We start from the raw sequence: 15748 nt of genomic DNA, 5'->3' as shown, positions 1-15748 counted from the left end.
GGCAGATCACGTACCAATCACGGCCCTCGCGTTTCAAACTGTCTGAAATGAATCGCTACATCTGTATATTTGGATTTCTATTGAATTGTTGTTATATGTTTACTGTTGTGGGTTGAGGCATTGTGCTTCCACTTGGAGTAAAAACTTCATGTAATATCTGTTAATCTTTGACTATTTGTAGATGGAACTGTTGTAAAATGTGTCTTAATTATGTTTATTTACTTGTTCCAAGGGCGTTATGACTTGCATCTGCCACGATATGTCTGTCAAACTTGCCAGCAGCAGTGGACCCCCGACTTGAAAGTCCTCCTTAAGAGTGGATACTGGCCAGCTTCGGTCAGTATTTCCACACTTTACACCTTGGACCTCCTGAGCTCCTTTTGAAGAGCTCAAGGTCATCTCTACGGGATTCTCCAGACAGGCCTTTGCAAAGCTGCTGGAGCATCGCACAAAGTGTGGAGGAAGAGTAAGTGTAAATATTCTTTACCATATTATACATTATAACATTTCCGTAAATTGACAAAATCACAGCAATATATGTAATTATCTTCCAGTCTGTACCTGTCAACGGAGATGCACTGCAGCGCAGCTTTCTGGAGTTCTCCTATGCCTCGTATGAGGAAGACCAGCTCTGCTGTGGTGCTCCTTTCATCTGCCCTGCCTGCACGCCGGAGATGTTGGCTGTTTCTGCCGATGGAAACAGGAAGCTGAATCGCTTTCGGTGAAGTGGAAGGTGCTGTTTTTACAATGTTGTTATTTAACTTTTTTGATTACTGTTTATATTTCATGGATATATTTGTTAATCTTTTTTTCCTCAGTTCTGATGGCAGCGCCTTTTTTAATGGGCTCTTTGTAGCAGAAGAGGTGGCTGCATTTGTCGACAAAATACAGAGATCACTGAAAAATGCAAGTTTTTATTCGTCATTTTGCCTTATAGGTATATCACGAAAATAGCCATGTATATCCGACCTTGACTTTCTTCAAATTCAGCTACTTCTCCTTACCATCTACTCCAAAATCAGATAATTAGAACAAATGTGGTGTAGATCTTGATTCCATTGCTTTTAACTGATTTGTCATGATGTAATGTGTGTCTTAGACCCAGGGAAGAGGCACATGTGGGGACTCCCAGTGGACAGCAGCGAGGGAGACGTCAAGGAGGGCTTTCTAAGCTGGATGAAGAAGGGATGGAGGTGGCTGTATGTCGCCATGGGTTTCTTTTGAAGGCCTTAAATATGTACAGGGGGGAGATATTCGCCTACCCCCTGTATCTTCAAAAGGAACTCATGCCAGCCAAAGCCAAGTTCTTCGCCATGGATGTGGCTTGCAAGTACTGGCCGTACACAGGGGCGCCGTAAGGGGGTGAAAAGTTAGGACGATTCTAAGGGCCCGTGACTGACGGGGGCCCCAAAATGTTTAGAACATTAAGACATTTTTTTTAAGTAACCTTTCATCAATCCTCAATAATTAACATTAAAAGAACGTTATATTGATAAAGTACTCACTAAACTTACGATTAATTTAACTTATTTTCTTCCAAAAGTTAATTATCCAAAGCCTCTGTACACCCCCTTCTATTTACATGTAATGGTTTGGTCCTGCCTCCAAACGCGGTGCGGCACCGGCACTTGCAGAGAGTGAAAACATGTGAGGAGGGATGCTAGCCTAGTACTTAGCCTACACTTGTGTTGTACGGTGTCTCAACGACTCAAAAAGTCAGGCTCTAAGAAAAGAAGAGAAAGGAGAGAAAGACAAGAGAGAGGGACTAAAGGGTGACAGTATGTCATCCAGTTTTTCACAAGAAAAGGTATGGTCCATGAGTGGTGGAAATTATTCTGTGAGCTAATGTTTTGTTTTTACTAAGCTGACATTAAGTAGACTACTGTTAATATCTTTACAGAAAATTCAGAGGTTTTTCATTTCACTGCTCTTTTACAGATGTAGCGATTCATTTCAGACAGTTTGAAACGCGAGGGACGTGATTGGTACGTGATCTGCCCTCGCTCAAGGGAAAACCTCCAGCTTGACTTGAGACCGCCCCCGTGATAGATAAATGTAATTATAATGAAGCCAGCTGCAATGGATCATTGATCCACCAGGGGGTGCAGTGGGGTTCCACATTGGAGCTCATGTGAAATAAAGTCAGATACAGTATGCTGGATGTAAAGCGGAACTTTGTTAAGATCCATATGTCACGGATATCATACTACTGTGCTAAATAAGAGACATGTAATCATTTACAAAACATCACCATGTTGTTATTTAACAAAATAATTTTGTTATTCGAAAAAAACGAACGGGAGGAAATGCAGCCCGGCTCTCGATTTTTAATCCTAATTTAATCATCATCTTCACCACGATCATTTATGTTTATGTTCGCCGAATTGACATGAAATCACTGACACATATGAATATACTGTATTCAACTTCATTAAAACGTTATTAACGTGCCTAAACTCAGTAATTCACCAAAAATATGTATATTTTAATGGAGCTTCGTCGGTCGATCAGGATCCCAAAGTGTAGCGGAGCTACCCTGCAGTATACAAAGTCATTCAAACTAGCTGCACCTTTACCAGCTTTGAGAATGATCAATCATTATAAAACATATCATATCTATTATTCTGAAATGGACCAATCTGCACAATGACTACTTTTACTGTCGCTACTTTCACTATATTTTGATGATGATACTTTTCTACTTTTACTTGAGGAACATTTTGAATGCAGGACTTTTACTGTAACAGAGTATTCCTACACTCTGGGACTATTACTTTTACTCAAGTACAAGATCTGCGTACTTCTACATTTACTCAAGTACAAGACCTGAGTACTTCTACTTTTACTCTAGTACAAGATCTGTGTGCTTCTACTTTTACTCAAGTACAAGACCTGAGTGCTTCTACTTTTACTCAAGTACAAGATTTGAGTACTTCTACTTTTACTCTAGTACAAGATCTGTGTGCTTCTACTTTTACTCAAGTACAAGACCTGAGTACTTCTACTTTTACTCTAGTACAAGATCTGTGTGCTTCTACTTTTACTCAAGTACAAGACCTGAGTGCTTCTACTTTTACTCAAGTACAAGATTTGAGTACTTCTACTTTTACTCTAGTACAAGATCTGTGTGCTTCTACTTTTACTCAAGTACAAGATTTGAGTACTTCTACTTTTACTCTAGTACAAGATCTGTGTGCTTCTACTTTTACTCAAGTACAATATCTGAGTACTTCTACTTTTACTCAAGTACAAGACCTGAGTACTTGTACTTTTACTCAAGTACAAGATCTGAGTACTTCTACTTTTACTCAAGTACAATATATATATACTTATACCACCTCTGTTTATAGCCTATGAAAAAAACTATTAGAAATAGAAGGCTAACGTTAGCAGATAGTGACAATGTATGCTAGCTAGCTAGCTCAACGATTCCTTAAATAATATTGCCACAGAAAAACTTTTCAGTTCATATCACGCTCTGCCGCTCCGACAGGGAGCTCTGCTCTGAACACCTGAACGGCCCGTTCTAACAGCTGTTCACCAGCGGTCCAGTCTGTGCCACAGTGACTCTGGATGCACAGTTAATATTAACGAACGCACCCGTAGGTAATGTAGCTGCTGAAGCTAGACCATCATGTCGGAGCAGCAGAGCCTTATTATACATCCATTAGCAGAGCCGACAGGCAGGAAGACTCGAGCACACAGCTCGTACTTAATTATAATATATAAAAAAAGAACACCATGCGTGTCATGATGGCACATAACAGCTCACGGCCGCAGATTACTCCGGGTCCCAGCCCCCCCCATACCCCAAAAATATTTGTATTGCAGATCTACATGAATCACACAAACGACTTATTTTGGATTCAAAACGGCGAATTTCGCCGAAAGGTGACAAATTTGCATCACTGAACATAGACAGAGCACAACTGAAACATAGCATCTGAGATGTAACAACATAATACACTTTTCGGGGATGCTTGGGATGTGAGGAGTGAGGGACACGGCTTAGAACGGGCATGTCGCCTGGCAGGACAGGAGAGTGTGTGCACCAGTCTGCCTTGATCTATGAATTCATGTCCGTGACACTCACTGCTGCCCACAGCTGTTTTATAGAAGGAAATTCCTTCACTTCATGAAAGTGTTTTAACCACACACACCTCTACACACACATGACGGGTGTTATTTTCCCCATAAGGAACAAGTCGCTGCAAATTATCCCGCTTATTACACGGCCACATTCTCAACAAAGTAACGACATGACTCCCAATATTAATTGAAATGCTTTTATGGATTTAGAAAATGTCTTTTATTGATTTAAAAAATAGTTGTATGTATTGATTTAAAAAATAGTTGTATGTATTGATTTAAATTGACATGCATCCGCTAAGAAAAATAGTCCGTTGTTACAGTTTTTTAAACAGTCGGAATGAAATGGCAGCTCTCAGCTGTGTATTTACACAACTAATGGCCCATCAACCACAGCTCTCTGCCCCCCTCCCCCCTTGATCTTTCTTCTCTAGCAGCTAAATTAACGGTAGGTAACGGCCCGTCTACACTACAGGCATGACAAAATCTTGAAGCTGGGCGTGTCTGAAGCTTGGCGATTTTTTGCGAGCAACCAATCACATGAATCTCCCGCCCCCGACATACAAAGCAATAGCAATGTTAAAACGAAGTAAACTGGATATAAACTCTCCAAACAGGCGAAAAAAACTATCAGTTTCACCCACTGTCTCTGCCACCTCCCTCCATGCCTGGTTCCTCCGGTTTGTATCCCGGTAAATAGTTCCGGTCGTAAAGAACCGGGTGATTTGCTACCGTAATATCTCGTTTGGAATATGAGGAAATGAACTGCGGTCTGGCTCTCCCAGCTTGCACGCGGTTTGATTGGCTGCGCTTGCACTGGCGGGATTTGCATAAACGGGATTTGATTGGCTGATGCCAAGCATCGATTGCATCATGCCGATAGATGCTCGTGATGCTTGCAAAGCCATGCCATGCTCCCCACAATGCAGTTCGGCGAAGATTAAAAATCTTCTACGTTACCCCATTCAAGTGAATGGGCGAAGCGTTGAAAGCATTTTTTGATGCCTGTAGTGTAGACGTACCGTTACTCTGAGTGACAAGCTTACAGTTAGACACAACACTGTAATTGCAAGTGACCCTCAGTTAGTTGACTTTTATGTTCAACTCCTAAATTCGTTACTGATAAAAAAGGGCTTCTACTGAACCTAATTACCTTAACACTAGAACCGCCAGAGGTTTTTGTATAGGCCTACCTAAACCTGTCAAATCCCGCTATTAGAATGCAATTTTTAACAACATAGGGTGCTACATAACACACTTTCAGGAAAAGTCACGGACTGGGAGACTTTAATATTTTATTGAAAAAAAGTTACATTGCACACACACAACACACATCACACAAATTGACCCGATTGGCGGTTCTAGTGTTAAATAAACTCACTAATTAATGAAACCAGTTCAATACGCATTATTCTTATTCTTATCTTTCTTTATGAGCGCAGAAATAGTCTTAAAATCAGATCTATTTTTTCAATGAAATCTGACGGCAGGCAGTTAGCTCTGATCACCTATGATAAATGCGCCGCACCTAATCGCTGGCCATTCAGCCACAGACACTGTTCGAAATGGGGGGGAGCTAGGGGGAGCTTGGCTCCCCCGAAGAGGGAGGGAGCTCCCCTGAAGGCTGACTTTGAGATAAATAGGGGGAGCCCAAAACAATCGTGCATATTTGTGTCACACAGATTAGAAATGTTGAGTTTCTGTAAATAACAGTTCTTGAAATAAATAATAGTTATTGTTCATTACAGATTCTGAATATTTGTTTTATATTTGTGAATATGTCTGGGTGTTGCCATCTGTACGTGGCGCCGCTGCATTCTTACTTACGTTGCTATGGTTATGGCAGTGATGCCGGCGCGGTATTTAAAATGTTCATATTGATATTTTTTTAACTCTGGCTGTGTAATAAAAAAATATGGCAAAACGAAAACAGCCAAGCGTCACAGCTTTTGGATTCACAAGCAAAGAAGCGAAAGAGTCTAAAAAGGACAACGTGAACGGAAAACAACTTTTAGTTGGCCGGCTGTAAGCGGCGTTAGGGTCGAGCTTGACAGCTCCACACCGAGGGAGAGGCCTGCCGATGCGGAGCCTGAAGAGGCTTCAACAACGGCCACATCCGCCGGCATAGTGACACCGTCTGTATTAGTAGAAGAGTGTTTTTATAGCAATTGATCGCATCCGCGCTGCTGCGCCAGTCAACAGAGCGTGCGTGTGACATATTTTGTAGCAGGATGTGCTCTGAAAAATAGGGCTCCCCAAAAGCAAATGGGTAATTCGAAAACTGACAGAGCTCCCTCTATACAAATCAAACTGTAGACGGTGTGAAAGCACCTATTGTTTTAAATAATGGTCGGAATGTGACCTGTGAGCCTTCTGAATTACCGTGGGTCAGCACATTCTAAACTAAAATGTTCAATCAATAAAGTAACATCTTATCTTATCTTAATAATATCTTCATATTAATAATAATAATAAATCATACAGTATGTGTCCGAAAGGGAGCAGGAGGAAGCAAACACAAAAATATACTGCATATTAAAGCAAACGATTTTAAAGGTTAAAGTATGAGCATAACAAATAAAGAAGTGTAAGGTAAACATTTACATTATGATTATTTAATATATAAAGACTATATATTATTGAATTACAAGATTAGATATACTTTAGTTGATCTAAAATATTGATGTGTTCAAATGCTCTTCAAAACACAACTGAAAGTCCATGAAACTTGTCTTTCTGTATTTGTGAATGAAGCGCCATCTCCTGGTTAAAACCTGAAATTGAAAATCTGGCAACGCCCTCTTGGAAAATAGTGGGAGGGCTTAACATTCCTCTATACTGGTCTTTGGCAGGTAGTAGGCAGGAAGCTGTAAGCTGGAGTCCGAAATTCAGTGCTACATCTGTAGCTGACATTTAAAGGTAGGGTAGGTAATTCACTTCAGAAACACTTTTTGTTATATTCCATGGAATGCTCTTAACATCCCAATAGCAATGAATATATTAAATGCTTTGACAATAAATACAAACATTTCATCTGTAAAAAGCACGACCAATCATCTGAGCCGGCCCGGCTAAAATAACTGGATGGCCTACCTGCCTGTCAGCCTTCCATCTGTGCACACATTTATATCGTGCCCTCATTGGTCATGTGCGCGTTTGTGTGTGTTGGAGGAGGGGCTCTGTAAGGAAGTCTGAAGGAAGGGGCATATTTTTTCGGTTGTGTACTTTCAAATTCTAGCGCACTCGAGCTGGTTTTTTCATTCTTACCTCTTTACCTTTAATAAATGCAGGCACATTTTTAGCGCCTATTCATACTAAATCAGTTGTCCCTCCCCCTGGTGCCAGGACCAACAGATCCATCTCTAAGCTCAGCAGCCCTGTCCCCCCATAATGCTGAACCTGAACCAGCTTTTCTCCCAACTGAAGGAGGTGAGCAGCATTGTGTTGAATTACATGAAACTTAACATATTTGAAGGGAGACTATATATATATATCAAAACAAAAAGCTAACATCTTATTTTAATTATACATTTCAAACACAGTATTTTCCCACATAGCCAATGATCTATATAAAACAAAAAACTGCTTTTAGTCTATTTGGATGATGGACAGTTTGAAGCGTTGAGTGAGGCTGTATTAGGTAAACTAGTTGTTAATCACCGACATTTTGGTTATGATATTAATGCTAATGTTATTATATTGAAGCAGGGGTGGGGAACCTCCGGTCCCCGGGCCGTATACGGACCGCTAGACCATTTTGTACGGCCCTCGAGGTAATTTATAAACAAAGTGGCCTGTGCCTGGTGGTGGGGCCCAATGTGATATATTTTCATGGGGCCCAAAATCCCTGGCGGCGCCCCTGGCCGTACATGGAGAAAGCTGCAAGTGTCCTTCCTGCTCTCCAGGAGCTGACCACCATGAAGCCATTCCTCAGTGTAATGCATGCTCGAGCCCATGCTACCAGATGCGAGGTATATGAAATATTTTTGTATCAGGTACATTTATATTTTTTATATTTATAATACTGAAGTAGTAAATATCTAAGCTATACTGTTTAGTATAGTAGTATGTAGCCTCTTTGCACAACAATTCCAGCAACCATTTACCATCAGATTATATGGAGTGGGAAGAACCAGGAGGGAGCAGGGATGACCGCTGGGGAAGAGGTGGAGCAGGTCAACAACTACCTGTCCCGTTGTGCCCTGACAACAAAATACATGTCCAAAGCAGGTGAGTGGAAGGTTTTGCCCTATTATTGCATACTTTTTTAGATGACACATCATAACCTCATTATTGCTTTCAAAAGCACGAACAGGAAAAAAGGTGACTCCCTTCATCAGGCACTTTCCACAAGATATGTGAAGGTGAGCCTCCTATTAAAGGTGTTGTTGTGTCCTTTGTCATTTGCACATGGCTTGTTATTAATCATAGCAAGTTTTAATCTTGATAAATGTCCATCGTCTACTGTTTATCAGACTAGTAAGAGGCTCCTGGAAGAGACTGTAAGTCTTGAGGAACTCAAGACGGAGCTACATTGTGTCTCAGATGACATGGTGTCGACGTGGATTTCCGACGTGAAGGAATGGGCATCTGGTAAGCACGACGAGATAACACCAGCTACATATCATTGTCCATGACTGTTTGAATTTACAGATTTGATCCTAAAGAGCAGCCAATTTTAAGGCAAGAAGGCTGATTTTTCATGCCACGTAATGGGACCCTCACTGGATTTCAGTAGACAGGGACATAATCTTCAAGCAATAGCAAGCCAACTATGTGTCCATGTTTATCTCTGATATGTTCCAGTTTCCATAGTTGTACCATCAATTTGTGTTAAAAAGTGTTAAATATGTTGCACAACTTTGTTTCTCAAAACCGTTACGTGTTGTGTAACAGTACATTTTACTGCCAATATTATTTCTACAGGAACATCAGAAACATCGGGTACTTCTGAAGACATCCTTCAAACAGCACTGCAGCAAAGTATTGAGGGGCTTTACCTAAGTGTGGGGCAGCGGAAGCAATCCCTTTACCGACAGAATGGTATAACAATATAATGTTTTAGGTTGCAGATTCAACCTACTGAATTATATATATTTGTTGCACTTGCAAATATAGTTTGTCACATATCCCTATCCCACTACTTCATTTCTTTTTCAGACAGCAACAAGCTCCGCCATCGACTTCGAAGGAAGCTTGCAGACGACAAAAAGCGCCTTAATCAGGAGGTACTGAAGTACAACCAGCTGGTACACGACTCTGCCAGAGGCATAGATGTTGCTGCGGTGGAGCATTCCCTCTCTGGAGGGAGAATCATGTCCGCGCTGTGGCCGTGGGAAGTTCATGGCATGGGTCAGTTTTCAGATATTTCATAATACTTAATTTGAAGTTCTGCTGAATTATGCACATATCATGTAGAGTGTTAGAACGTTCATTTAGTTTAAGGGTATATCTTAAGTTTTCTTATTGTGTATACATTTAATTATTTTGAAAGTACATGTTTGGAGTTTTAAACATATTGTTATGCTATAATGAAAATGTGATTCATGTATATACATAACTGTGATTGGATTTTAGCTAACTTTACAGCCAAGAAAAAGATACTTGATCAAGTCATGCTTACACGGAGACTGCAAGAGGAGAAAGGCATCCTATTGTGGGAGATGGCGCAGCATTGCACATGGTTGCAGAACATGGCAGTTGCTCTAAAAAATAAGGTGGCTGAGGAAGGTAAGTTGAAAGCAAAACTTAACCTACCTTGTAAAGTATGAGTTTTAAAGGAAAAAAAGTCAGCCCAAATCATTCTTGGTCACAGAAATTGGATGGAGTATAATGGCCTTTGCCCATTCGACCCGGCCATTTTACATAATGAAGTCCCTTGACAGTGACAATCATCTTTATATGTACATGGGAGAGAATATACTCCATTGAAGTGCTCTGGCCTCGTGAAGCAATCTTACTTTATAGTATGTCCATATAACAATATTTTGTGTATTTTCAGATGTAGACAAGGGGAATGGAGGACTTGGGTGCACCCTAAGAAGGAAGCATGCTGAGGCGTTGGAGAGGTTGCAGGTGGTACTGCAGCAGTACAAGACTGCTTTAGGTCCTGATGCTTGTTTCCTTCAACATGAAGAGGAAAGTCAAAGTGGCCTAAGCAGTCCAGACACCAGTGAGGATGAAGAAGGAAACATAATTTAGGTAATTTACTTATGAATTAATGTACAGTATCTTTGTTGATTTAGCCTCAACCTAGACATGTTGCTGTTACTTTTGTCTTCATTAATGCTAAACATACATTGTGTATTCAAAAACCTCAAATTTGGTTTCTGATCTGCCCCTCTTTTTTGTTTCTCTGTATTTCCCCAGATTGCTGCTGCTCTCAAGCACGAATATCCGCCAAGACTTGATGTGCTATCAGAAATGTAAATACTTTACTGACTTTATATTTACAGATTGTATTCATACTCCTCAATGGAAGATCACCCTTGAATATGTTGACCATATGACTTTTCCCTATGCCGCAGCATCAGGCCAAACATTTCACTTGTACACAACTTAAATTGTATTGAACAAAATGCTCAGCGTCCCTGGAATGCATCCTGAGCAATGAACCATTCACTTTTGATCCTTTTTGAAACACTAGAAGGTAAATTCCTAATTCAATCAGGAGAGACGTGATGTATGGAATACATGTTTATTATCGGGTCACATTATATAAATGAAACATAATGATGACAGTTTATAACAAGTGAATGAAATGGTGTTTGGCGATTAGGCCCAGGTTTTGTAGGATGTCATTCGGGAAGGGAAGAACCGTTTCCGATGAACCCCCCTGGGTCTAGACACTGGTGGTGGTGATAAGTGGTTAGGTCCGGTTGGAAGGGAGAAGGTTGAGCTTGGCCCTGAGTTGGAAGCAGGAGGCGAAGGGGTGGAGGAGGGTTGCGCGTTGACACCTGGAAGACAGCTGATGGAAAAGGGGAGAGCATATATAGAGGGATTAACAGGTGCGATGATTAGGCTTGTGAATGGAGGGAAGTGATAGGTTAGCTGAGGAGTGGGGAGTGGCGCTCCCTATCCTTTAGTGAAGGGAGCGAGTATTGCCATGACGCGCAATACGAAGTGATAGGTCTTCCTGCCTGAACTTGCGCTGAGCTTCATTTCAATCAGGAGAGACGTGATGTATGGAATACATGTTTATTATCGGGTCACATTATATAAATGAAACATAATGATGACAGTTTATAACAAGTGAATGAAATGGTGTTTGGCGATTAGGCCCAGGTTTTGTAGGATGTCATTCGGGAAGGGAAGAACCGTTTCCGTTGAACCCCCCAAAAGAAGTGAAAGTATGAAGTACTGAACGTGATGAATCTTACCTTGTGGGATGCAGTGGAAATCTATGGATGAAATGAGAGGTTAATACATGTGGGGATTTAGGCATCCTCCCTGGACGTACAGGGCTTCCTGGACGTACAGGGCATCCTGGACATACAGGGCGTCCTGGACATACAGGGCTTCCCGGACGTACGGGGCATCCCGGACGTACGGGGCATCCCGGACATACGGGGCGTCCCGGACATACGGGGCTTCCCGGACATACGGGGCATCCCGGACGTACGGGGCATCCTGGACATACAGGGCGTCCTGGACATACAGGGCTTCCCGGACGTACGGGGCATCCCGGACGAACGGGGCATCCTGGACGTACAGGGCATCCCGGACGTACGGGGCAACCTGACTTCGCAGGGACACATTTTATACAGACCCGAAGGTTACAACCTGGACGTACAGGGTTAGACATGCAAGGATAAACATGAGCCGCGGGGCGAATATACGTGCTGACATGCTAAGAACCACCACCAGTTATATGCATACGTACCAATTTGAAGGTTGGAGAGACCTTTGGATAGCCAGCACGGCACTGGCGTTCGGACGAATGTAGGATGAGAAGCGGTTGTTGTAGGGAAGAGGAACAATTACCTTGATTGCGGCAGGTTTGCTGCACCTATCCTGAACGAGCCCTGAAATGCTCTTAAGACACCACCACCAGTTATATGCATGTTTACCAGAGGTAAACTGGAGAGATCTTGGATAGCCGGCACGAGCTGATGCCCGGCGAAGAGGGAGATGTAGACAATGTAATGCGGCTGTTAGCTTGAGTACAATGATGCATGAATATCATATCCTGCTTAACATAAGCCATGTGAGCATGAACCAAATATATGAGTGCAATATGAGCAGCATGAAATAATATTTGCTTAGTTAAATGCTGAGACATGACCCATGATATAGGCAGGGCTCAGCGCTAACTTTTAAAAGTGGTTGCCAGGCTGGCAACCAGGCATCCGCTTTTGGTTGCCAACTGAAAATATGGTTGCCCTTTTTGATACCTTATATTTTAAATAATTAAGATGCTATACAGTTATAAATCCACTTAATAATGAACATGTGACACGAGAATGTTCAAATGCTTTACAATAAGTAATTAACGCACTTATTTGAACCTAAGTGGTAGTAAACTTGTCCACCCTCGATTGCTGGTATACAAAATACCAGTAGTGCTGCTGTTGTCCTGTCTTCATAGATCCCTCACAAATGAATTGAGCAAGTCACCAGTTTCTTGATCATCCGTTGTCTCCCTTTCAAATGTGGGTTTTCTTGACCTTTGTGCTGACCCCCACCATAGACCCATTGGCCCTTCAGCATGAAGTCTTGGATTGGCCAGACTAATACATTTCTAATGTTAAATAAATGAAAACCATTCATAGTTAAACATTTGATATTAATTATTGATGCTGTAAATTACCTTTAATATGTCTTACTTAAAATGTGTTACCTTTTTATGGAGTGATTATAATTTAATGCAACCATTTTCTATGGTAAAGTTTCGTTTTGCACTTTTATTTTGTAGTAATAAGATCGGGACTCTTATTATTTTGAAGGAACTTTTACCGGAAGTGAATAGAAAACATTCCTCTTTGTTTTTCGTTCGGGTTTTACCTTACGCTCCATCAGTTGAATCACTTTGAACATTCATTGGAGAAGTTGAGGTGTTGGCTGAACTTTTATCGCAGTCAAGCAACTTATTTTTGCTTTGCCATTTTGTTGTAAAACAAACACACGGCGCACCGCGCACGCGAGTAAACGTGCATCGCTTCTGGCTCTGTAATCACGCCAATGCACGTGCAATTTAAGTATCAGGTTCCGACTGGTCACAACATTAAATATCACTCTTAAAAACGAATATGAACATTTATCTATTTTGGGGTGCACGTTTGCTGTCCTTATTTCTTATGTTAAAAACTGGTTGCCACTGATGGCAACCAAAGTCCAAGAAGTGGTTGACGTTTCCAAATGGTTGCCAATGGCAACCGTTACTATCGAGCCCTGGTATAGGACTAGCTTAATTAGCAGTTTAATTACGCCACGGTGAGACGTAGATGCCTATGTGCTGGTTGGGTGATTAGATTGTCTTCTATCATCTTACATGAACATCTCTTTCTCCCTGAAAGAAAATCCACGGATGGGCAGCATCCGTGGCTGTGTGAAGCTTGAAACTGCGGTACTTACTGAGCATTGTGACGGGTAGTAGTTACCCGAACTGCATAACTCCATGCTGTAACGCGTTACACCCGGCACTGCCTGGAACTCACCTTAACCCTAAACTAAAGCAACGATATTCTCTCTTTTTTCCTCTCTCCTTTTTCTTCTTCTCTTTCTCTCTCTTCTTCTTCGTTCTTCTCTTCTTTTGCTTTTCTCTTTCTTCTTCTTTTCTCCTTCTTTCCTTTCTCTCTTTTCTTTCTTCTCTTTTCTTACCTGTTTTAGCGGTGAGGCGCAGGGAAAGGAGGGGAGCCTGCTGTGCGCTGAACCTGCTAGTAGTGATGTTACGTACTGCGCCGAGGCTTCGGAGCGTGTGTCGAGTAATCCCCAATCTTTTTGTGAAGCATGTATCGAGGCTTGTATCATTTTGGGCCAGTGACGTCATCGATGACAAGCGAACCTCGCTGCCTGTCGATACCACGTGACTGCTTCGGGAAGCGATTCATTTGAACCGTTGAGCCACAACGCTCATAATGCCCATGGATGTATAACAAAAACCATATTACCCCTCCTGTACCCGGGTCCGCTGGTGACACGATGGAATTAAAAGAGCTCAGACCCTCACTTATATAGAGGTCGGAAAATGTCATAAGTATAAATAGATACAAGCATAAATAAATGTAGGAATAAAACATGAATAAATAAATGAATAAATGCAGATAAGATATATCCAGTGTTTTTTGGGTAGATTCAGCGTGTGGGCTGTGGCTCGCTGGAAAGCAGCCGACCCACGACTGCAGGGTTTGCTTATAGAAGCTACAGCTAAATGAGATAATGCAGTTAATAAATGTATTCCTGATATGGTTTAGCCTTCTCAGGCTACAACGTGGTTAAGTTTATGAATAATATTAAGGAATACGAATCCCTCTTTGCAATGTTTACCAGCCTCCTATAGGCTTTTCAATCAGAATCGTTCAACTGGAATGAAAACAATATTGTTAACATGAAAATAGGATTTTATGTCCGTTGTTTAGAGTTATTCTAAGGCTTTACTCATTGGGAACTCGGTATGAGATAGAGCGCAACTGTTGAGATTTCCAATTTGCCTGTTTTACACGCTTTGACCAACAGGGGTTTATGTTCAAATGAAGCCCATGATGAAGCCTCATGACATGAACCCTTTGCGAACCAATTGCTGGAAAGCTTCAAAGCTTCATAAGGCTTCATCTCGCCATCACTACCTGCTTGCCACCTAAGACGCACTTAGAGACCAGTACTGCTACTGAGCCGGGAGGAGAAGTAGCTTCGATGAGATGTAGCTTGAGCCCTGCCTGCCTGCAAGAGGGGTTGTGGTTGAAGCCGGAAGTGGGTGAAGCTTCGCAAGCGATGAGGGCCCGTTCCGCGTGAAGGCCGGAAGCGCCGCATTTGAGCGGCCCTGATGCCAGTGATGCCCTCTCGAGAGACTGAAGGCGTGTGTCAATTGTTTGCCTGAAGTAGCCCATTTCCATTAAGCCGGAGGAACTTCCGTGGAGCTCAGTATCCTTGTCTTTTTCTTCCGCATCCGGGTTTGCGGGGTGGCCGGCTAGAACCGCTAGCCAACTGGGGAACGCCCCCTGTAGCTTAATCCGCAAGACTGCGGAGCTGATGAATTAATACCCGGAGCTGGGACGAAGCCCTGCTGCTGCTTGCGCGTTGACACCTAGAAGACAGCTGATGGAAAAGGGGAGAGCATATATAGAGGGATTAACAGGTGCGATGATTAGGCTTGTGAATGGAGGGAAGTGATAGGTTAGCTGAGGAGTGGGGAGTGGCGCTCCCTATCCTTTAGCGAAGGGAGCGAGTATTGCCATGACGCGCAATACGAAGTGATAGGTCTTCCTGCCTGAACTTGCGCTGAGCTTCATATCTCCAAGTATATCTTGCTGGTTACCATACAACTTGGTGAGCACATCATTGTCCAAGAGCAGGAGGTCTTTCCCTTTTTTCCCAGAACGGGATGCCTATGCATTATTATTTTCGATCTCTTATAGGATTTACCTGTCATTAACTTTATATGACTGCCCCTGTTACACCGCAAGCCAATAACAGCTTTCCTCTAATTGTTCATTTTTGTTTC

The 15748-nt window shown here is 42.1% G+C and overlaps 1 protein-coding gene across 1 annotated transcript; it reads left to right on the top strand.

Annotated features, from left to right (window-relative positions):
- Positions 1–238: 238 nt before the first annotated feature.
- On the top strand, positions 239–10705 carry LOC307038812 (uncharacterized protein; the record flags this gene model as incomplete). The annotated part of the gene is made up of 11 exons (XM_079680489.1): positions 239–284; positions 387–466; positions 555–721; positions 1100–1354; positions 8396–8453; positions 8565–8682; positions 9016–9132; positions 9250–9441; positions 9667–9819; positions 10091–10290; positions 10459–10705. 10 exons carry the CDS (start codon positions 239–241, stop codon positions 10288–10290), a joined length of 1386 nt encoding a protein of 461 aa, XP_079536615.1. The 3' UTR covers positions 10459–10705.
- Positions 10706–15748: the final 5043 nt, after the last annotated feature.

The sequence above is a fragment of the Notothenia rossii genome (assembly GCF_949606895.1).
Source record: "Notothenia rossii genome assembly, chromosome: 5".
Lineage (NCBI taxonomy): Eukaryota > Metazoa > Chordata > Actinopteri > Perciformes > Nototheniidae > Notothenia > Notothenia rossii.
The sequence above is the reverse complement of the archived record's forward strand: the minus strand, read 5'-3'. Positions and strand labels throughout refer to the sequence as shown.